The sequence below is a fragment of the Pan paniscus genome, chromosome 4 (genome assembly GCF_029289425.2).
Source record: "Pan paniscus chromosome 4, NHGRI_mPanPan1-v2.0_pri, whole genome shotgun sequence".
NCBI lineage: Eukaryota > Metazoa > Chordata > Mammalia > Primates > Hominidae > Pan > Pan paniscus.
Genome location: NC_073253.2, coordinates 144,362,206 through 144,385,951, shown reverse-complemented (window position 1 = coordinate 144,385,951; position 23,746 = coordinate 144,362,206). Strand labels below are relative to the sequence as shown.

General features: G+C 44.0%; 1 protein-coding gene across 3 annotated transcripts in view; it reads right to left on the bottom strand.

Moving 5' to 3' along the window:
* ABLIM3 (actin binding LIM protein family member 3) overlaps window positions 1-13,298 on the bottom strand; it is a 118,568-nt gene extending 105,270 nt beyond the window's left edge. For all 3 annotated transcript variants that reach the window (XR_008625449.2, XR_008625450.2, XM_003829046.5), the window contains exons 1-2: window positions 13,124-13,298; window positions 12,670-12,769 (exon numbers count right to left, since the gene is read on the bottom strand). Coding sequence is in view for 1 of the 3 variants with exons in the window: in XM_003829046.5 (XP_003829094.2) it covers window positions 12,670-12,682 (13 nt within the window). In the remaining 2 variants the exon portion in view is untranslated. The remainder of the gene's footprint in view (window positions 1-12,669; window positions 12,770-13,123) is intronic.
* Between the last annotated feature and the right edge of the window lie 10,448 nt (window positions 13,299-23,746).

The window sequence follows — 23,746 nt, the reverse complement described above, 5'->3', positions numbered from 1 at the left end:
CATGTGGCTTATAGACAAAGGAGGATGAGAGAAAGAAACAAAGAAAATGAGCTAATGAACAAAATAATCACTGACTGTGGTAAGCTCTGTGAAGAATAGTGAGAGCAAATATAACATGGGGATATTCCCTAGACACAGAATTCAAGGAAGGCCCATGTAAGATTGTTGTAAGGATTAAATAAAATAATAGATGTAAAACATTTGCACTCAGGCTGCAGTTGGAAAAGAGTCTCTGGATTAGGAGGAGGAGGAGAAAACATTAGTCTGAGTCTAAGGAATTTCTGATGGGGATTGAGCTTCAGTTCCTGAAATGCTGCCTCTCAAGTTCCTTCTCCCTACATGTAACAGGCCCAGGCTTTGTCTCTGCCAGTTGAAAGGGGGATTTATAATCACCTGAGGTTCCTGCACCATATAATGCTAACATCACAGGCAACTCTCCTTCGAGAACAACTCATGCTGACTGTGAAAAATATCTAATTTTATGGTTGCTTTAGACTATCACCAGACGGGCAGGGCTGGGATCCCTGGGCTGTTTCCCCATATCTCAAAACACAGGAATAGACCTCGGGCTGCCCCTGCTGCTGCAAGCTGAGCGTGGCTTGCAGCGGGAAGATTGGCACTTGATAGAGTGTGCTTCAGGTGCTTAAAATAGATCAGCTGTGTCATTAGACTATTGCAAAGCAGTTGCTTCATCGGCCCTGCTGGCCTGGTGAGGGCAAGAGATAACAGCCCATGGAGAAAGACCTGTGCTTTGCACAAAATTAAGCAGATGTGAGGACGAAGCTTTGGAAATGATAGAGGCAGTAGAGAGTAGCATTCTGCTGCGAAAGAAGGTGGGGCTGTAGCACAGGCACACAAACAGCCACCACAGCCCCTGGGAACAGCAGGGTGGCATGTGGAGCCTGTATGTTCCCCTTGTCTGTCTGGTGACACCCTTAGAAAAAAGGCCTAAGAGATGTTTAGGGAGCCAGGTGAAACCTAATCTGAAATCGCTGAGGGACCATCCATACTCTCAGGCAGACACAAAACCAACATGTGGAGCTGCCTGGCGTCTTCCTACTGTTCCTTCAACATCCTCTCCCCAGCATGTTTCAAGTCCTTCCACTGTTCCGGTCACTCTTTTCTGGGAATATACGGGCTGATCACTGTCCTCCCTGAATATAATGTTTCAAACAGAGCCTGATCAGGGTCTGCAGAGTGGGACTCTCACCTCCTGTCCATATGGCCTGAAATCACATTTTTTCCTGTAGGCCGTACTGCTCAGTTGCCTCTTTCTGAACTTGAGACCAACTCCTGCTCCCCTAACCTCTTCCTCCAATGGCTGCCATGCCTGGTGTAGGAGACATTAGGGAGTGATGGTCATTGAGGAGGGGAAGAATTCAAGTCATGTTTGGGAGGTAGAAATGACCAGATGTGGCGACAGATGGAACACAGGAGAGTGGAGGAAAGGGAAGTGTCTCAGAAGACTGCTTTCTGATCACTGACTTATGACTGGGTAGATTGAGGTTCTATAGATCAACCGGGACTGTAAGAGCTAAGGTAGGCTTTTTGCTTTTGTTTTCTTAAGAGAGTAAATTTATTAAATTTTGAAGTGCCTTGGGAATATTCTAGTAGCCATCTTAGCAGATGATCAGAAAGATGACCCTAGAGCTTAGGAAAGAGATCTTTGTCTATCTTTATCCTGGGGCTTATTAGAGAGAGTGGGCTTTTCATGAATGCGTTAACTCATCAATTATCTTTTGAGTACCTACTATGTGCCAGACACTGTGCTTTGCTTTCTGTGAATTATTTGCTACCTTGATTTCTTCCTGAGGAATAAGGAAGAATCTGCCCTAAACAGAAGAAATTATGTTGGCATGATCTACTTTCTCAAGCAGGAGGACTCTATAATGACAGAGGAAAGGTTGTGAGTAGCCACATGGAATCATTGTTGTGGCCTTTCAGCAGTCATCCCTTAGCTGGGTGGCTAATCAAACTCACCCAACCCATACAGAGCTCATGCTGTTGACTAGATGTTCTCAACTGGACCAGGCATGTCCCGTATGTCAGAACATTCTCTGGAACAGTTCAGCCTCCTCAGACGCCCTCTTTTGGGCTAGAAAAGGTACCCAGATCTGGGATCAGTTATCCAGAATTGCCCTCCTTTGTTCTGTGTCCTACTCTCTTTTACTAGGTTCTCTGAAAACAAAACTGACCTCCAGGAGGTCAGGGCAGGATATTGTTTGCCCTGTTATTTGCCTAACTGTATCCAACAGGATATGACATCACCCTTCTGGGAATGGGTCAGTTGGGGGAATAAGGACATGTGGCAGGGTTTTGCTCACTTCATGAGGACTTTAATATCATGGCAATGTTAATCAATTGCTAACTTCAGACAGGATTTTCTCCCATAATCATTAACAGATGTGCTGCAGCTTCCACATCTCTGTGTGAAGAATCACTTCTACATATTTGATGTTTTATGGATCATCTACTGGACTGCAGTGGCAAGGTGACATAAAAATATTAAGCTGTCACTGTGTAATTTAATAGGAAGTGATAATTGTGGCAAGCCAGAAACTAAGTATATACCCCATCCAAAGCAGGCAATCCTATTGATTGCTGTTAGGAAGAAAAATTGGGTCAGGGCTGCAAAATCTTCCGACTTTGTTTTGTTTTTAAGAGAGCTAGAAATCCCACTTCTGATTTCCCAATTTCCCATTGTTGGCAAATAATTCAAATTCACTAAAAACCTGGCGTAGGGCAAATAAGACGTGTCCCTTTACATTGGCCACCAGGAGGCACATTTTGCCCAGCTGTGTGACCCATGATTTTAAAGGCCACATTGGTTCTATTTACTGTTGTATCTCCAGCATTATGCTTAGTGCAGAGCTGCTGTCCAGTAAATACCTGATGAATAAACAAATGAACAATCCAATTCTTATTCCCTGTGTTGGACAGGCCCAGGAACTAGGAAGATTGGAAACGAATGTCATGACTAACTTCCCTTACACTATTGAAACACCACAGTTGTAAGAAATGACCAGGTGGGGTGGAAAGTGTGGCAAACAGACTGGCTGTGGACATACTAAATTACTGGGGTCTTCCCATGTGAGGACCTCCTACGTAAGAGCACTTCCCTTCAGATTCTTAGGAAGAGAGGGTCTACCTCCATGGGTCAGGGATAGCAAAATGAGGGTTTAAACATCAAGACTAGATAGATAAACTTAGTGACTTGCATTTAGTAACCAACTGTTAGCATCTCACGCTAGTGTGGACAGTGGCTGACATTCAGGGGAAACCAAAACACAAGAAAATCTCCTTGAGGAGTCATTTCCTTAACAAACACTCTATTATGGATTGAATTGTGTCCCCACAAACTCATATTTGAGGCCCTACCCCTCAGTACCTCAGAATATAACCGTATTTGGCAATAGAGTCTTTACAGGGATAAACAAGTTAAAATGAAATCATTAGATGGGTCCTAATCCAATGTGAAGGGTGTCCCTGTGGAAGGGGGAATCTGGACACAGAGAAACACATGGATAAAGGTGATGTGAAAAGACCCAGGGAGAAAGGCAGCCATCTCCAAGCAAAGGAGAGGCCTCGAGTAGACATTTGTCTCACAGCTTTCAGAAGGAACCCTGCTAACACCTTCGTTTTGGACTTTTAGCCACCAGAGCTATAAAACAATACATTTCTGTTGTTTAAACCACCCGGTTTGTAGCACTTTGGTGCAGTAGCCCTAGCAAACTAATATATACTATTTATTTCAGAAACCTTTTTTATGTGCCATGCACTGTTTTAAGGAATTCACAACTAACTTATTTATTCTTTATATGTCTTCTCTGACAGAGGCACTATTATTTGCCTCCTTGTAATTATCATTAGAGATGAGGAAGTGAGGCACAGAGAAGGTAAGTGACTTGCCTAAGGATACACAGAAAGTACAAGCAGGGCTAGAATTTGAGTCCAGCAACCTAACTTGAGTCTGTGCCCTTAAGAACTGCAAAGGAAGAATTTATCTGGCAAAATACCCAGAAAGTCGAAGGTGTTCAGATACTTCTGGTTGTTTTCTGTACTTTTACAATGGTTTCTGCCTAAAGTTGGGTAATAGCCAGTTGTTGACCGTTCACCACAGCAGATGCTATCTCAGCAAGATAAAGCTTTTGCCAGATAGGAAAGCTGGAGTTCAGAATTGATATCACTTCCTTTACGCAATCCAAGTGCTCTTGAAATCACGTTGTGATTTTTCTGAGATGTGTTATAGTCATTTTGGGTGATTTTAAAATTGTTCCTTACGTTATTCCTCTAACCCCTTCTTAGCCTCAGGTAATAATCTGTCAACAACTGCTTCATTCATTTGGGAAGCACTGTTTTAAAACAATCTCGATCCTTGTGGAGTAAATAACCACTTCTACTTTATCTGTTTTGCAGATGTAGAATTTCTAGAGAGGGCATCCTACTGCGTTCTTGTGTGTCAGGATCCTGTCTTCAGGGATCCTTAGATTTCTTGATCTGGGCAACGGCATTAGCAGAGGAAGGTCATCATGCCCCGTGTGCTGGGTGTCTTCTATTCTGAACTCCCTCACCTCTCCAGATCCGTTCTGCCTGCTTCCCTACTCTGGACTGTGCCCTGGGAAGCTGCTGACCATTATGAACCTATCAAATGCCTTCCTTGCCCTCTGGCTCCTGATTGGATTTGACCAATGGGAGGTACCCATAGGAGATCTGAGGGAGAGAGAAGAGGAGGATCAGGATATTTATCCTCCTAGTTCTTTCCTTGGAACTAGGCTGGCTGCCTTCCTGGGGCCACAGCCACAGTTCCTGTCAGGCAGCCTTCAACCCATAGCCAGCTGGGTCTCTGGGTCCAGCTAGGGGCAGTTATGGTAGCAGTGGGTCATGAGCCACAGTTACTAGGCTCCTGGTACTGGGTCATGCTTGCTTCTCTTTGTTTGTTTCTTAATGTCCTTCTCACACACTTGTGAAGAGTCCTTCCATTTAACTCCTCTCAAACTGCCAATCTGTTCTCTGCCAAGACCCTACCTAATAGAATCCTCCTTTTCCTCTTTGCCTTATAAAACAATCAGTGGCTAGGCCATGCAGTCTTTATTTTCTAAAAGATTTTTCCCCTTATTTCTAGTTTTATAACCATCCAAATTTTGGCCCGAGACGTTTTCTGAACTAGGACAATTGGGATCCTAACTTCCTGTCTTCCCTTTTTCAACCCATGCCATATACAATGCCAGGTTAATAAGCTTCCTGTAGGCTTCCCGGGAGCTATGAGTTTCCTATGTAGAAAATCCAGCACCTACTGTAATACCAGAAGAACAGACTAATTTTTAATCAGAGGATTTGGTTTTAATGACACCATCTTTCCAGAACTTTGCTTTACTCAACAGTCAACTCAACTTCAGACTCAACTCCATTCACTGAGACCCAATGCCTGTGAGTTTCTAATGTTATTTCACTGAATCCTTAGAAGAACCCTGCACCTTGGCATTTATTGCTCATATCTTATACATGGTAAAATTTAGCTCAGAGACTTGATCTATTCTGTCCAAGACCACAGAGAGAGTACATGATAGATCTTGAGTTTGAACTCGAGAATCCATACCCCAAAGCTCAGGTTCTTGCTGTCCCAGCATGGTATCTACTTATCCCATGACATCTTTGTGGGAGTTATTTGACCCTTCAATACTCTCTTCAACAGAACAAAGTCTACTCCAAAAAAGTAATTTGTTAGCATACGAATCCATGGTAAAGACCAACAAAGGGGCTAGAGGCAGGAGGAAGCCTATAAAATGAGTAGGAGCAGTATGTGGTACCATTGATCTTGGTGCACTTGATGCTCTGGAGGGTGAGGAGGCCAGCCTTGGTGAAGTGTGAAGTGTGGGGCTGGGCAGAGGGGCTGGTGCTAGTGGGGAAAGGGCTTTCTCGGCAGAAGGAACCATGCATGTAAAGTCAGCAGGAGCAAACCCTTAGAGGGAATGGGAGAAGGCACATGTGACAAGGACACTGAGAACTGTGCACTGTAGACAAGATAGGGCTGGTCAGCAAGGCCAGGAGCAGGCCACATCGGGCCCTACAGGCTTGCTGAGGAGTTTCCTTTCTCACCCTAGGAGCATGGGAGCCTCACTTTAAGCAGAGTGTGATACAGAGTAGGGATGCGGCCGATGGCTGAAGGGGGCTGGCATGGATGAAAGGAGGCCAGTTAGAGGCTGCCTCAGTAGGTCAGGAGACAAATGAGAGATCCTTGGAATAGGTTGAGAGTTCATGAGAGAAAGAAAGGCTGGATGTTGGATCCACCCTACAGAAGACAAAGTGGCAATGATTGGCCAGTTTCCCTCCTTTCCTCTGAAGTCCTTCAGCGAAGCGAGTGTACTGACTCAGTATGAGCCCAGGCCTTTCCAAGCCTGGGGTGTCCTGCTCACATGTTTGGTGTCTATTTTCTCCTGAATGAGGACCAGACCCCACCTGCTGTGCTCTACCTAGGTCTGCCCACCACCTCACTCCAGCATCTCCAAAATTACCCCTTTCTTAATATTCAGCTAGATTTCAGAAGAAAGGATTCTAATGAAACTAAAATTCACTCTGAAGAGCCACTGACTAAGCATGCTCTTGTTTTTGTAATATAAGCATTTTTTTGTTAGTAAAAACAATTTACAAATGTTTATAAAACATCTCCTCATAATCCCATTTAATCCTTAAAACATCACACTTCAGGTGTGCTTCTCAATTCATGAGAAGGATGTGACTGAAGTCTGAGAGGTTGCGTGACCTGCTTGCTAGTGTCATAAAATCCACAATGACAGCCACAATGATGCCCACAGTGATCATGACAGTGTGACCACCCATCACTGACATGATGCCAGTTGTGCCCACAGCCAAGGTACCACACTCTGCATACTACACAAAACATTAACATTTGGTTTCCATTCCCAGCTGAGGTATGCCTCATCATTTTCATTTTTTGCTCATGAGACAACCGTACTGAAGACCACACATCTAACACATAAAAAAATGAGAACTGGAACCTGGAACAGTCTGATTCCAGGGCCTGCACTCTATCAACTCTTATCACTGCTCAAAGACCACAGCCCTGTGCTCCTCTTCTCCAGATAAAGTGATTAGGAATTTCTTATACAGATGACCCTTGAACAACATAGGTTTGAATAGTGTAGGTCCACATACACAGATCTTTTTCAACTAAAGGCAGATTGAAAATACAGTATTTAGACAAAATGAAAAAAGAAAATGACAGGCTAATATTCCTGATGAACATAGATGCAAAAATCCTCAACAGAATACTACCAAATCAAATCCAGCAGAACACCAAGAAGTTAATTCACCATATCAAGTAGGGTTTATTCTCAGGATGCAAGGTTGGTTCAATATACACAAATCAATAAATTGATTCGCCACATAAACGGAATGAAAAACAAAAAAATATGATTATCTCAAAAGATGTGGAAAAAGCTTTTGCTAAAATCCAACACCCCTTCATGATAAAAACTATGACTTCAGTGAAGTCTCAGGATACAAAATTAATGTACAAAAATTAGTAGCATTTCTATACACCTATAACACTGAAGCTGAGAGCCAAATCAAGAACATAATCCCATTTACAAGAGACACGCACACACACACACACACACAGAGAGAGAGCGAGCGAGAGAGAGAGAGAGAGAGAGAAAGAGAGAGAGAAACCCTAGGAATATATGTAACCAAGGAGGTGAAAGATCTCTTCGAGGAGAACTACAAAACACCACTGAAATAAATCAGAGATGACACAAACAAATGAAAAAACATTCCATGCTCATGGATTGGAAGAATCAATATCATTAAAACAGCCATACTGCCCAAAGCAATTTATAGATTCAATGCTATTCCTATCAAACTAGCAACATCATTTTTTACAGAATTAGAAAAACAATTCTAAAATTCATGTGAACTCATGAAAGCGCCCAAATTATCAAAACAATCCTAAGCAAAAAGAACAAAGCTGGAGGCATCACATTACCTGACTTCAAACTATATTATAAGGCTACAGTAACCAAAACAGCATGGTACTGCTACAAAAACAGACATATAGACCAATGGAACAGAATAGAGAACCCAGAAATAAAGCCACATACCTACAGCCATCTGATCTTTGACAAAGCTGACAAAATTAAGCAATGGAGAAAAGACTCCCTATTCAATAAATGGTGCTGGGACAGTTGGCTAACCACATGCAGAAAAATGAAACTGGACCCTTACCTTTCACCATATACAAAAATTAACTCAAGATGGATGAAAGATTTAACTGTAAGACCTCAAACTATAAGAATTCTAGAAGAAAACCTAGGAAACACCATTCTGGATATTGGCTTTGGGGAAGAACTTATGACTAAGTCCTTGCAAGCAATTGTAACAAAAACAAAAATCGACAACTGGGACCTAATTAAACTAAAGAGTTTCTGCACTACAAAAGATACTATCAACAGAGTAAACAGACAACTTACAGAATGAAGAAAATATTTGCAAGCTATGCATCTGACAAAGGACCAATATCCAGAATCTATAAGGAACTTAAACAATTCAACAAGCAAAACAAAAACAAACCCCACGCCCCCAAAAACCATTAAAAAGTGGGCAAAAGACATGAACAGCCACTTTTCAAAAGAAGACATAGAAGTGGGCTGGGCACAGTGGCTCATGCCTATAATCCCAGAACTTTAGGAGGCTGAAGCATTTGAGACCAGAAGTTTGAGATCAGCCTGGGCAACATGGCAAAACCCCATATCTACCAAAATAAACATACAAAACTTAACTGGGCCTGGTGGCACCCACCTGTGGTCCTAGCTACTCAGGAGGCTGAGGTGGGAGGATCGCTTGAGCTTGGGAGGCTGAGCCTACAGTGTTCCATGTTTGTTACACTGAACATCAGCCTGGACAACAGAGCCAGACCTTATCTCGAAAAAAAAAAAAAAGAAAAAGACATACACGTGGCGAATAAATATGAAAAAATAAAAATGCTCAACATCACTAATAATCAGAGAAATGCAAATCCAAACCACAATGAGATACCATCTCACACCAGTCAGAATGGCAATTATTAAAAAGTCAAAAAACAACAGATGCTGGCAAGGCTGCAAAGAAAAAGGGATGCTTTTACATTGTTGATGGGAATGTAAATTAGTTCAGCCACTGTGGAAAGCAATTTGGAGAATTCTCAAAGAACTTAAAACAGAAATACCATTTGACCTAGCAATCCCATTACTGGATATATATCCAAAAGAAAATAAGTCATCCTGCCAAAAGGATACACACACTGATATGTTCATTGCAGCACTATTCACAATAATAAAGATACGGAATCAACCTAGGTGTTTATCAACAGTGTACTGGGTAAAGAAAATGTAGTACATATATACCATGGAATACTATGCATCCATAAAAAAGGACAAAATCATGTCCTTTGCAGCAACATAGATGCAACTGTAAGGCATTATCCTAAGCAAATTAATTCAGGAACATAAAACCAAATACTGCATATTCTCACTTATAAGTGGGAGCTAAACATTAAGTACTCATGGACATAAAGATGGCAAAAATAGACACTGGGCACTACTAGAGGGGGAAGGGAGGGAGGAGAGCAAGAGTTGAAAAACTAACTATTGGGTACTATGCTCAGTACCTGGGTCATGGAATCAAGTGTATCTCAAAGCTCAGCATCATGCAATATACCCATGTAACAAAACCTGCACATGTACCTTCTGAATCTAAAATAAAAGTTGAAATTTAAAAAAATACAGTATTTGCAGAATTTGAAACCTGCCTACACTGAGGGCTGACTCTTTGTATAAGCAGGTTCCACAGGGCTGACTGCAGGACTTAGTATGCACAGTTTTACCAATCCCCATGTGTACAAAGGGATGATTGTAATCTCATGCTTTGCCTCTATTTCAGTGTTGACATTTCAATCATTGATTAGGAGTTGTACTCAGTGTCAAATGTGTTACACATCCAAGTACCTTTCATAACCCAACAATTAACTGCATGACTTGAAGAAGCCACTGAGCATTAACTACAACGTTTCTGAACACAGCTTCAAATTTTCACCCATAAAATGAGTAAAAACACCCATCTCACAGGTTGGGTGGGACAGTCTGGTGAGCTCAATCAGGGGAGTGCTTAGTATGGTGGCTGGTGGAGAATAAGGACTAAATAAATAGAAGTGAAAGAAAAACTAAGCAAGAGTTTCTATTAGGGACAATATCAGGCATGAGGATCAAGTTAAGAATTTCACATCTCAAAGGGGAGCTTTTTTGCTTAGTCAGGTGATCCAAGGACCTCCTGCCAATGCCCTATCCATATCACCCTATGGCTGTGTTACTCCTTTTCTTGTGAGGTCTGATGTCTACTCTCTGCATTTGCAGACTCTTGGGTTTGGGAGGTACCTCCATGATGATGGAGTTAAGCCCTCAAAGCTCTGTGCTTGCTGTGTCCCCCAGGTGTCTGTTTAGAGAAGCACTTCCTCCTGGGGGGAACCCGGAGGGCTTCCAAGGCTGCTGAGCCATTCTCCTCTGTTCATTTTCCATTACTGCAAAATTCACACACTCTCCCTGCTTATAAAAAGTAGTGGCATTTTTGCCAGTCCTCATATTCTGCAGTATCCAACTCTATTGATTCTTTTTTCTTTTCTTTCTTTCTTTTTCTTAAAAGAAGGATAGTCTGTTTCCTTCTTTCAGGAATACTCAGTGTTACTAATAGGACAAGAGTTCCTTAGCATTCCAGAGAGAGAAAAGGGCAGAGTCAGTTGCCTGTTTCTTTTCTTAGTTCCTTGAAAAATAGATGAGCCATCTTTCTTTTCTGTCACTTAGTGGGAAAGGACTCTCATAAATACATTTTTTTTCCTAGAGATAGTGAGAAGTGACAGGCAACTCACATCTTTATTTGCCTGAAAACATGCAAATGCAAACATGTGACCCACTAGCTGATAGAGGCTACAGGATTTTCCTCTTTTCCTGAGCCTGGTATGAAGCCAAAACACCATTCCAGCCTGTCAAAATCAAAAGGCAAAATTCTTTGGCTGTAAGAGGCAGAGGGAGTCCAGCCACACTCGCTAGCTTAGCATAGATATGCAATACACAAAGGAAGACAGCAGAGAGATGAATCATACAAATACGTAGTAAATAAATATATTTTATTTTCATCTCAGTAGCTTTTGCTTTTTTTTTCTCTTCCTTGCTAGGAGGTGGGGGTGGGGTGGGGTGTGTGAGGAAATAGTAGGTTTTGGCTGGATACAGCTTCAATAAGGTCTTGATAGTTCTGGCCTTGTTGCTCAGCTCTAGCTTTTTAAGAAAAAAAGTGTAGATTCTTAGATTAGAAGGCTTTCTTTTATTATTATTATTATTATTATTATTATTATTATTATTATTATTATTATTTGAGACAGAGTCTCACTCTGTCGCCCAGGCTGGAGTGCAGTGGTGTGATCTCGGCTCACTGCAACCTCTGCCTCCCAGGTTCAAGCAATTCTCCTGCCTCAGCCTCTTGAGTAGCTGGGATTACAGGCCCACACCACCACACCTGGCTAATTTTTGTGTTTTTAGTAGAGACGGGGTTTCATCATGTTGGTCAGGCTGGTCTCGAACTCCTGACCTCGTGATCCACCTGCCTCTGCCTCCCAAAGTGCTGGGATTACAGGCATGGAACACGGTGCCTGGCCGATTAGAAGGCTTTCTAATTCAACCCCTCTCATCATACAGATGAGCAGTCTGAGATGCAGAGAGCGGACTGATAACAAAGTCATAGACCCAGGGAAGTGACTGTTCATAGGGGTTCTCTGGTTCAACAGCCCTATGCGATGCTGGAATAACCTAGACAGGCCAAGCTGACAAGAGGGCAGGAGAGTGAGTCTGGAACCAAGATATGCCCTCCCAGGTCACAGCGCTACATTGAAGAGAAACAGACTGTGCCTTCTTGAATTTCGGACTGCATTCTCAGTAGCTGAGGCCCTACCTGGCAGCAAAATATCTGGTCCTGGCTCTGCAAGCAGTTGTTGCCTCTGGCATGTTAGAGCCCTTGGCCAAAGGGCTGTTCCTGTCTTCTTGTTCTCAAGGATAGCTAACCAGCCTGCAGGTACATAGAGAAACCAGCCCTGGGCCCACCGGGCTGCAGGCACTCGGGAGCTGGATCTTTCATAATCTCCAGACCCAAAGGTGGCTTGGCGATGATTTGTTTATCAAACTGCGGCTTCCCAGCCCACTGCCTGCCCACACCCACCTACCCTCCCGCCTGCCCACAGGCCAGCCTCCCTGCTCTTCCCACCTCTGGGACAGGCAGGGCCCTCCATGGTTTTCCAGATGTGTGCAGGGAGTTCTCCTCAGAGCCCCCACAGTCAGACAATGGCCACACACTGCTTCCTAGGCCTTCCCAGGCAGTGCTAGAAGGAGACGAGCAGCCTTCCCAGCAGAGGCGGCCGGCGCCGCTGATAAAATATTGGCAAAATTATCACGAAAAGCCAGAGTCATGAAGCTATCCCTCTGCCAAGGAGCACGGAAAGCACCAAAAAGAAGCCTGGGGGTCATGTGTCCAGAGATGCCAGGCTTCCTTCCTCTTTCCAGGCAGCCCGAGCGCAGGCTCCCTCACCTCCCGCCCCCACCCCTGTTCCCATGGCAAAGGAGAGGAGGATCCACTTACTGCTAGTGTTCATGGTGATGTCTTTGCACTGGGTCTTTCATTCAATACGGAGGCCCCGGCTGCTTTTTAAATCTTCCGTTCTTCGAACCTCACTCATCACCTGGGGGGTGAAAAGGCAGTCCAGTGCCAGCTCTGTATCCTCAGGTGCTCTCTCTCCCTCTGCTGTCCCCTCTCTGTCTGGGCTGTAGCCCCTGGCCTTGAAGGCGCGTGGACTAATAGGTGCAGGTGAGAGCAAGGAGAAGGAGGCGGCAGGACACCAGCGCCCCGGTCCTCCTGCTCCTCAGATTGGAATCCCGGGCAGAAGTGGGGTTGGCAGCGCCTGCTCGCGCGCACCCCGGACTATTCCTGCCCAGCGGCTCCGGAGCCCAAAGGGGGTGTGGACCACAGGGAGGCAGGGCGGGGGCAGCGCGTCCCCGCCCGGCTTCAAGGAGCAGCGACCCGCCCCGGAACCCACCTCTCGGCCAGTGTCGGGAGCCAGAGGCCCCTGCCCCGGCCCCTGCGACTGATTTCATGAATCCTGGTCCTCGTCTGTGGTCTCGAATTCCAGGGCTAGCAATGCGAAATAGGGGAGCTCGACATCCATGATGCGGGCTCGCGGGTTGGCAGCGCAGGGGGCGCGGCCGCTCGCTGCTGCCACCTGCTGGACGCACCGGCGCGTGTCCGAGGCCCCGCCCCGCCGGGCTTCTGCCCGGGCCCTAGGGTGTGATGGGAGATGGACGAGGCCTTGTGAGACGGACGAGGCCTTGTGTCCCGGGACCAACGAGGGAGTGCTTGAGCGCTTGTATTCCCTCCCTCGATCCTGGGGGTCTAAGGGCTCGACAATGATAGGAAAAGAAACATCATTAGGAGGGGCCGTGAAGGAAAACCTGGCTTTGCAGGAAGACAGTTTCCACCCGGCCCTGCTCTGGCAAGCTTGACGCAGTCTAGGCCCAAGCCGGTCACTACCGTCGCTGCCTCATCTTTCTCAACTATGAATATGGCGTCTGGACAAGTGGATAACATGTAAGGGGCTCTTCCAGCCTCCCAGCGTTTATGTCCCCTCTTCCCTCACAGATTCCCTTTATCCTCTATCGCTGATTCATCATTAGAATTGTTTATTACCTCTCTTCCCCACGAGAACGTTAGCTCCGTGAAAGAATGGGTCTGTCCGTAGGGTTCACCTACAGGCCCCCAATACCTAGCACAGGGCCCGGCATATAGTGGCTACCAATAAATATTTGTTGACAGAGCAACCCAGACATTTTCTGGGTTTAATATTACACAGCCCTAAGAATAGACTGCCTAGGCGCCCCACCCTGAAACACTTCCCCGTCTGAGGAGAACAGCAGGTATGTGGCCTCACAGGTCCACCCTAGTTTTCGTATGGTCAACTAACTCTTCCCCCAAGTTGTTGTTGTTGTTGTTGTTGTTGTTTTGTAATTATGTCTTATACGTGTGTATTGTAGAAGTTTATATTCCAAAGTGTTTTAGTCACAATTGATTCAGTGGGGTAGGGCTCTTTACATTCCTGTGACTACTTACTCTGTCACTTTCTGAACCTAATTCACGATCATAGAAGCATGACTTTTGAGTGCTGAAAAACAAGACTGAGAGGGCGCATGATCCTTGTCTATGGCATGACTTCAATTAGAGCATGTGCAGACTCAAAAGGCTGTGAACACTCACAGCCCCAGCTTAGACAAGGAAGCAGCGGGTCAGAGAGGCTGGGCAACGTGCCCTAAGACACACAGCATCTTGTGGCAGAATCGGACCAGATCTTCTCACTTCTAGCTTGATCCTGTGTGAGAGTGGCTCAGTGCACGAAAGTCTGGGATATCAGTGTGAGATTAGATAGCTGCCCTATTAAAATTGGGGAAAGACAAATACGATGTTTTTATACAATGCTTTTAGATAAATACAATGTTTCTACCTTACGCAGGGAGGAAAAAAAGGATATGGCTCATGACCCCGAGAAGTGATCAGGATTAAAGAATCTTTAGATAAACCTAAGGATCAATAGATTTGAAACACATTTGATAGATTGTTAAGAATTTTGTCCACATGTTCTCACTCATAAGTGGGAGTTGAACAATAAGAGCACATGGACACAGGGAGGGGAACATCACACACTGGGGCTTGTTGTGGGATAGGGGACTGGGGGAGGGATAGCATTAGGAGAAATACCTAATGTAAATGATGAGTTGATGGGTGCAGCAAACCAACATGGCACATGTATACCTAGGTAACAAACCTGCATGTTGTGCACATGTACCTTAGAACTTAAAGTATAATAATAATTTTTTTAAAAAGAATTTTGTCCAATGGGGTGGAGGTAAAAATAGCCCTAATGTCCTCACGGTCGTTCTTAAAATTTTGTATCGATAACAAACGCCTGAGATACCTCCAAAAATGCAGATTCCCAGGCCCTGGACTCCCTTGCTCAGCATTTGAAACAAGCATCCCAGGTGATTCATAGACAGCTCTTTGAAAAGGGTAGAGCCCTAAAATAGCTTTGAAAACATAAGTGATTAGTAAATATTTAAATTATTCCACTTTATGTGTCCTCTACATTTTCAGATGGGATTCCTTGTTCAGTTTCCAAGTTGCAGGTAACTTGCTAGATTCTAATGCTTGGAAAAACATTTTTCTGGGAGAAAGTTCAGATAAATTAGACATGTAAAATTAACTGTTCTATTCCATGAGCATATTTAGTTATCACCCAAAGCCTCAATGTTCAGAAAATTTCAAATTATAAGAAATAGTCAAATGAAAGCATGATATTCATTCATTAGTTCATTCACTCAGCAATTATTTATCGAGGGTATGCTTTGTGGTAGCCCCAGTGCTGGCTTCTAGGGATACCGTGGAGAACAGCACAGACAAGAGCTCTACCCAATAATGGATGATTGCAGAAAAAATAAAAAATAAAGAAATAAAAAGAACTCCAACCTCATAAGCATAAATCCAATCCTGGGACAGCGGGGAGACAATTAACTAAGCAAAATATAAATTAGCTAAACCCGATGGTGGCCTGGGGAAGAGCCCAGGTGCCGTTTCCAGCCTTCCTGACTTTTAATCTCAGCTTCATCACTTTCTAGCTGTCTCACTTTGGGGAAGATACTTAGCCTCTATAAGCCTCAAAGTTTTCATCTGTACAAGGGTACAACCACAGTGCCTACCTTTTGGATTGTCGTATATATTAAAGGACTTAGTGTAATGCATGACAAATAAAGCCTGGTTGCATACTAATTATTAATATCACCCCTCACTTATACCTGCCCTCACTGACAATGCTGTCATTTTCTACTTATGGAAATCTGTTGGGCTTTTCCACAGAGTGGTGGCCACGAAAATATGCCTGAAAAATTTCAGGTGATTAATTAATTGATAAATTAATTGATGAATTAATTATTCATCAATTAATGAGATTAATTGATGAATTCTTCTTGTCTGGGGTTCTTTTTGATAATATATACAGCTAGATGCTGATGACTTCACCTCTTAGAAGAGATCACGGGGTCTTGGGCCACTTTTTAAGGCCCAAATAACATCTGCCGGGGGAACAATCTTATTTTCTCTGCATAGTTTATAAGGATAGGAAAAAAGGGGCTAAAATAAGCTATACAAGCTATGCCCTTGAGGATGTCCACAACAATCAGAGGCAGCGGGAAAGACGCAGGAGGAAGCTGGGGGTGGGATTCTCTGTGGACGTGGCTGTGAAAGTCATCAGGGGATCGGTGTTGTTGACTCTGTCCTTGCAGGAGAATGGAGCTGAGAACCACAGAGCAGAGGATCCCTTTGTCTGGAAGTTTGTTTTGAACATTAAGACTCCAGAATGGAGATAAACGAATCTCACCGGGAAACTGGCAAAGGCTCTGGGTGTTGAAAAACCATGTGGCAAAATCATTGGGAGACAAACCTTCCAACTTCTCTGAGGGGAAAAAGGAAAGGTTTTGGGGCCAGCTTCACCCATGGCCATGGCCTTGCACCTCAGGGGCTGTTGCTGGGCTGCCGTTACTGGGCTCTTCTTCACCACAAAGAGCTCCCATCTTTCCTGACTCCCTGTCCCTAACTGGGGTCATCTCAAGCTCTCCTCCTCACTTTCTGCTCCCTGCCTCCCATTGCTGTTATTGACCAAGGCAACTCTTGGCCCCTGACTTTTCTCTCTGGTTGCCTTTCTCTCATTCCCGTCCCATTGCATCTCTGCCTCCTCCTCATCCTGCTCCTGTTCATTTACAAATAAATCCTCACTCACCCTCATCTTGAATACAAAGTCCTTTTAGTCTATAAGGTGTGGGAATGGTGGGGAGGGTGCTTGTAGTCTCATAGTTTCTACTTGCCATCCCTAGACTATCTGAATATCTCACCAAAGGTGACTATTTCTTTTCTTAGTTTTGAAAAATAATATGTTATGGTTAACAACATGAGAAAGATCTATGTATAATTGTGGGGGAGGGTTTTCATAGTATGTGATTAAATAAAAAGAAAATTACAGAAAATATATACAGTATGTTCTTTAGGGTATTGTATATGTGATGGCAAATGCTGTTGAAGGATTAGACTGGATAATTTCTTCAGTTCCTTTCGCTCTAGTGTTCTTGGTTGTAAGCATAGAGCGGTTGAACCAAGTTTGAAGTTTGGCAGATCTGACCACATTCTCGGTTGGAGTGGGGACTTTTATTCCCCAAGGGACACCACTGGTTTGTGCTGAGCCCCAGGCCCTGAACACAGAACAGACTTCCCACAGGGAGTGGTGCTTTGTATGAAGCTCTCTGAGCTTCTGTCCCCCTTTCCTCTCTTGGGGATCTCTGAAACCTAGGTAGAATTGATAGGATTCAGACCTGTTTTTCTGGTTGAAATAGCTTTATGACTGGGCCATGCTTTTCCTCTTGTTCCTCACATTGTTTTGTGGGGAAATGTTAAGGAAAACAAAACCAAAATCAAAGTGGCTCCCAACATCTTTGGGAAGTTTCTTGGGGGAACAAAGGAACTGGCTTTGAGATCAGAGTGCCGGAGGCTACAGCATGGGCTCCAGGGGGGCTCCATGCAGATGGCCCCACCATAGGATTCTTCTGAGGCCTCACACTCACATGTGGCCACAGCCCAAACCTCCTTCCTGATGGTCATTCTTCCAGCAGAAGGAAGGAGCTGAGGTGGAGCCAGCTCTGGATAGGAATTTGGGAGATCTGAAAACTGGACTCAGTGCTGCCATTCCCTTGGCTAACCTTCTCTGGGCTGTTTTTTATTTTATTGGTAGAACCATCTAAAAAAGATGTCAGGGAACATTCTATCCTACGTTCCATTTTACAGATTAGGCATAGAGGGGCTTCACTCTGCTCCTGGGAGCTCCCTTGACCATTGAAAGCTTGTCCATTGCCAGGTTTTGTGGGTTACTCATTATCGACCCACATTTTCTCTTCAGCTTCAGTTCTCCTGCTTGTAGTGCCCACCTCCTCTGTTTCCCTTGAATAAAGCTGGTTATTTCCTCAAGATTCCTTTAAGTTCCATCTTCTTGACTCTGTCCTCAGAGCTTCTCTAGCACTGACTACTCAGGTCAAGCATTGAGAAGGCTCACTCTATCCCATGCCCCTACCCTATCCCCCTTTGGTTTCCTGAGCAGAGGAAATTCGCTGACCTTCCCGTGAATTTGTTCATCTTGGGAACCTTGTACTCACTGCTTCCTATACCTGGTTTGCTCTTTTGATTCTTTACACAGCTGGAACCTTGTTATGCTCTAGATATTACCTTAGTTGCCTCTGCTCTAGGAAAACCTTCCCTTCCATGACCAGTCTAGCTAAATCATCCCTAACAGCATCTTTCATTAATCCATGGAGTAAAAGCCTTTCAGACAACATGGACTTATTTATTTCAGTTTGGAGTTCAGCTAATTAACTCCCATGCCCCCTTCCCCAATGTTTGGTCCTCTTCCCTCTTTATTTCCTTGGCTCTTTGAGACCTAAATTCTGTCTCTGAATATGGTCTTCCAGTAAATGCTTTAGAATCTGCTGAGGATGCATGTCTCTTCTAGTTATTAATAATTACAAATGGGTTCACAGCCACACAACAGTGAAGTCCATTGTTGCCCTGTGCAAAAGAAAAGAACTGGGAATCAGAACATCTGGGCTCTAGGTTTGCCCTCACTTCCTAGCTAGGTAACCTTGGGCAATCAATTCATTCTTTTGTTTCAATCTACTAAGCTGTAATGAATAATAATATTCACTGCACATTGTTATATGTTATAATTATCCCTTCATGGAATATATCTCAGGATTGTTCAAGGAATGTCATGAGAAACTGTGTGCTTTGTAAACTAAAGTCTGTGCAGAGTAGGTTGTGGTTACATCTCATTATAAATTATGGGTTCAGGTTCAGGCATTTATACAGCATTTATACAAGGTGACATCATATCCCCTAATATCCAGAAAGGGCATGGAAAAGGAAAGGCAGAAGTCAGTGGCTATGTGTGTGCTAGTCATTTCCCCATTGACCTCTGTACAGTACGTTCTACTGCCTGGAGTGGAACACTGTGATCTTGATGTGTTGCAACCCACAGCAATGCCCTCCTGCAAGTGCCCTACAACCTTGGAATGGGAATCAAACCTCGACTTGGGAGAGAACCCCACAGGTTTGATACCCCAAATCATAGAGTTGTAGGAGGCAAGAACTGTAAGAGTTCTTAGCGTTCATCAAAACTAAGTTTCTCCTTGTACAGAGTCCCAAAGAAGTTGGGAATTGGGTAAAATCATGCAGTGAGTCCACAATGGCAGTAATAATAAAGACAAGTCTCCCGGCTCTCGACAGCCACTCAGTGTTTAGAAATTCCCATGATCAATTCAGTTTCCATTTGTGAATTATGTCTAAGAGGAAACCCTTCCATCTACTGTAGAGACATACTCACAAAAATATACCAAAAGGAAATTTTATTTCAACTTTTTTTTGTAATACAAAAAGATTGGGAACAGTCTAAACTACAGTTCACAGGGAGATAAGCTGTGGCATATCATACTGAGGAATATTACACAGCAATTTGAAAAATGGGGTGCATATTTATGTAGTAACCTGGACTATTCAAGACTTGTTGTCTGGTGAGGGATGCCTTTTATGGAATAAGAAATGGTCGGCGACAGAGTGAGACTCTGTCTCACACACACAAAAAATTGTCTGGAAGGCTATTCACTGAACTACTAGTAATAGTGGGATAGAAGTTGGGGGGTGATGACAAGATGACAGGATTAGAGAGGAGTCTATGGGGACATTAGCTATAGGGACCATGTTTTAGGTTATGTATTTATTTTTTAACCAGGAAAATGTATTCATGAGTTCTTGTATAATTAAAAATTAATAATAATGATTTTAAAATTAGCCTTAGGCCTTACTGAGCCCTTCTTCTGGGCTTGTAGGGCTGATTCATGACTGACTAAGCTTGTATGAGTCATGGTGGCTAAAGGGAAGGGAGAGGGCCACTCTCCATCTCAATACTGTCTGGTCTCTCTGCTCCTGGGGACTCCTTTGGCCTTTGAGAGCTTGTCCCTTGCCAGGTTTTGAGTGTGAGGACAACGTGTCCAGGGGCCAGTGTGGCACCTCCCATAACTGACCTGGTGACTCAGCATAAGGTCTCCAGGACGGAAGAGCCTGCACACCATGGCTGGCACAGAACCATAAAACTTGTGAGCCTGGAGCCTCCAGTTCTTATCTCAGTCCTGTTTCTACCTTCCAGGGGCTCCAGGGCAAGTGCCTGCCACCTCAGCATCCTGCCTCTGCCCACTGATCTGACCTCCCCTTCTAGCATCAACCCCTTGCCCACTCTGTTCCAGACACGGGCTTCTTTTCTGTACACACCACATCCCACGCTTGCCTAGGGTGTTCACGGGTGCTGTTCCTTCTGACCTGAAACCCCTTCCTTCTGAATTCCATGTGACTGGCTCCTTCTCATCATTCAGGTCTCAGCTCTAGTGAATGTTGCCTCTTGGAGAGGCTTTCCCAGTTGTCCTTTCTCCCTCAGTACCTCTCTGTCACAATGCTCTATTTTATTTCCCTCAGAGCACAGAACGCTATCTGAAGTTGTGCTGTACACTTTATTTGTGCACTTGTTAATTGACATCGCCTACTGGAATGAAAATGAAAAAGGAGCAGGCACCTGTTCTGTTCTCTGTCCAGAGCTTGTTGTGTGCTCAAGTACCAAGAATGGCATCTGGCACATAATAAGTGCTCAGTAACTATTACTTGAGTAAATGAATGAATTTCACAAGCCCAGGGAGAAGTGTGCCCCTGGAGAAGAACAACTCCAAGTTTCCTTCTAGCCTTACAGTCCAAGAGTCAGGAGGGATTAGACAAAAAGACAAGCCCCATGGCTCTTCTTCCTAAGTCAGCCACTACAAGGCTGACGGTGCGCAACTTGTTACTTAATCCCCAGGTGTTTCAATTTGCTTATCTGGAAGATGAAGGGATTGGACTAGATGCTTCTTTTCCACTCTAAGCTTTTACTATGCTGTAAAATATAAATGGCTTGGGTCCACCTGCTTAAATCAAGATGTATGTGTGAACTTACTTTCTTGAATACTCTCCTAATATCTGTTTGAAAATTTCCCCTCATTTTCCTCTTTCTCATAAAAAATAGAATGTGAAGTGTGTGGCAGGATGGTCTCTGGTGCACTGTAATATGGAGCCCTTTATGCAAAATTCCTTATTGAATCAAAGGCTGCAGTTTCCTTTCCTCACTTCTTTCTTTGCTTTCCAAACAATTGTCAGCTTTGACACCTTTATTAGTGTCCTTTGGTCTTGTAGCAGAATGAACATGCTAGGCATCTCATCATTGGGGCTGTATTCCAAATATGACAAAGCAGGCATGCAGAAGAGCATGGAATATTTATTCCCAAGCCCCTGGTGAGGAGGGTGAGCTCCTGACTTTCCATCCAGCAGAAAGGAGTTGGATCAGCTTGGTCTCTGGGGTGAGGTTCTGGTTTCAGCACTGTGTCTCTACCTCTCTTTTGAGAGGTAACTAATCAGGTGCCCTTGATTTGGGGGCTGGAGGCCAAAAGCATAATAAAGACTTCTTTTACTGAGCATGTGCTGTGTGCCAGGCACTGTGCAAAGGGCTTTGCATACATTATCTTATTTAATTTTAATTCTTCCAAGAGCCCCATGAGATAAGAATTGTTATAACCCCCATTTTTCAAATGAAGAAACTGAGGTGTAGAGAGGGTAAGTCAAATGTCTCAGCTCATGTAGTAGTGGGGCTAAGATTTGAAACCAGATTATACTAGAGCTTGCAATCTTTCCCACTGCTATATACTGCTGTGTGTACAGTATAAGATCCTATATATATCCTGGAGCACAAGTCCTGCTCTGCCAGGATAAGGCACAGCTAGTAACAGTAATCCCTAAAATTCAAGTCTCTAATCAAGATTTAAAAAGTAGTACTCACCATCAGATTGCAAAACTTATGTTGTAAGTCAGGCACCATTTGTTTCATTGATATATACACAAGTGCTTATTAGGTGCCAGGAGAATGTATATACTTTGCTGCCCCAGAGATGGTCCCTGCTCTTGTTGGGCTTGTAGTCATTTGATGCTTGAGGAAATAAAATCTGAGAGACCTAGAGAAACATGTCCAATTCCATCCAGCTTGTCAGTCGGAGAACTGGCACTCAAACCCAGTCACTGGGCCCCTCGACCACTAAACTTTCCTGCCCAATGGAAAGCAAGACCTCAGTGGCTTCTGTTTTGAATGGCTGTCTATAATATTTTTCTTACCTAGATTTGTTGAAGTATCTTTAAAAAGCATTCAGTAAGTTGCCAAAGATATTGATGATTATGGGTTGACTAGAAGACAGTAGGATTGCTCAGCAATGGCATCATTGACCTTGTGAGCAGGATACATCATTGTTATGGGTTTTGTCCTGTGCATTGCGGGATGTTTAGCAGCATCTCTGGCCTCTACCCACTAGAAACTAGTAGTCAGTTGTGACAACCAGAATTGTCTCCAGATATTGCCAAATGTCCCCAGGCAGGCAAAAATCTTTCCTGGTTGAAAACTGCTGGAAGACAGTGAAGAAAATTAAAACAAAACAAAACACAAAATCCCCTCCTCGGCTGGGTGCAGTGGCTCACGCCTGTAATCCCAGCACTTTGGGAGGCCGAGGTGGGCAGATCACGAGATCAGGAGATTGAGACCATCCTAGCTAACACAGTGAAACCCTGTCTCTACTAAGTAAAGTACAAAAAATTAGCCGGGCGTGGTGGTGGGCGCTTGTAGTCCCAGCTACTCAGGAGGCTGAGGCAGGAGAATGGCGTGAACCCAGGAGGCGGAGCTTGCAGTGAGCCGAGATCATTCCACTGCACTCCAGCCTGGGCAACAGTGCAAGATTCTGTCTCAAACAAACAAACAAACAAACAAAAAAAATACCCTCTTCATGCTCTAAGGCAATGATAGTGTTGCATATGTGAGACACACATCATATGTGATGTGTGATATATGATGAGTGGGAACTCAAAATCTCATTTAGTTAAGACAATTCTTGGAATGACTTAGAAATCTGGAGCTATGGAGCGATCACTCTTTCTTCAGGTATGAGATTAAACAACAGGTATGGTTTAGGGGCCATAGATGAACAATATGTGTCTTTAAACTCTAGAATTACCCCCCATGGGGAGAGATACTCACTTAATAAAAGGCAAGAAATGGAAAGGTCAGTATTCCACTGTTCTCATCTCATGCCTGCATCCAGGGAGAGAAATAGCAGAGGCTAGATGGTGACATAGGCTCTGGACTTAGAACTCAAAGTATGGCCCATGGACCAGCTGCCATTATGTCACATGGGAGCTCGCTAAAAAATGCAGAAACTCAGGCCCTGCCCCAGTCCTGCAGAATCAGAATCTGCATTTTAATAAGATTCTCAGGCAGCTTGTTTGTACTTTGAGGTTTGAAATGTAGTAGCCTATGGTATTAACATGCACTTCAAGAATTGAGAACTAGCCTGTGGTATTTAAACGGTTCCCTCACTTTTGCTGACTGTGCATGTAAGTGTGTGGATGACAAGTTTGCTTCACTTGTTTGCATAACCTCTATAAGAATGTGGTTCTGTGTAGGTTGGAAGCA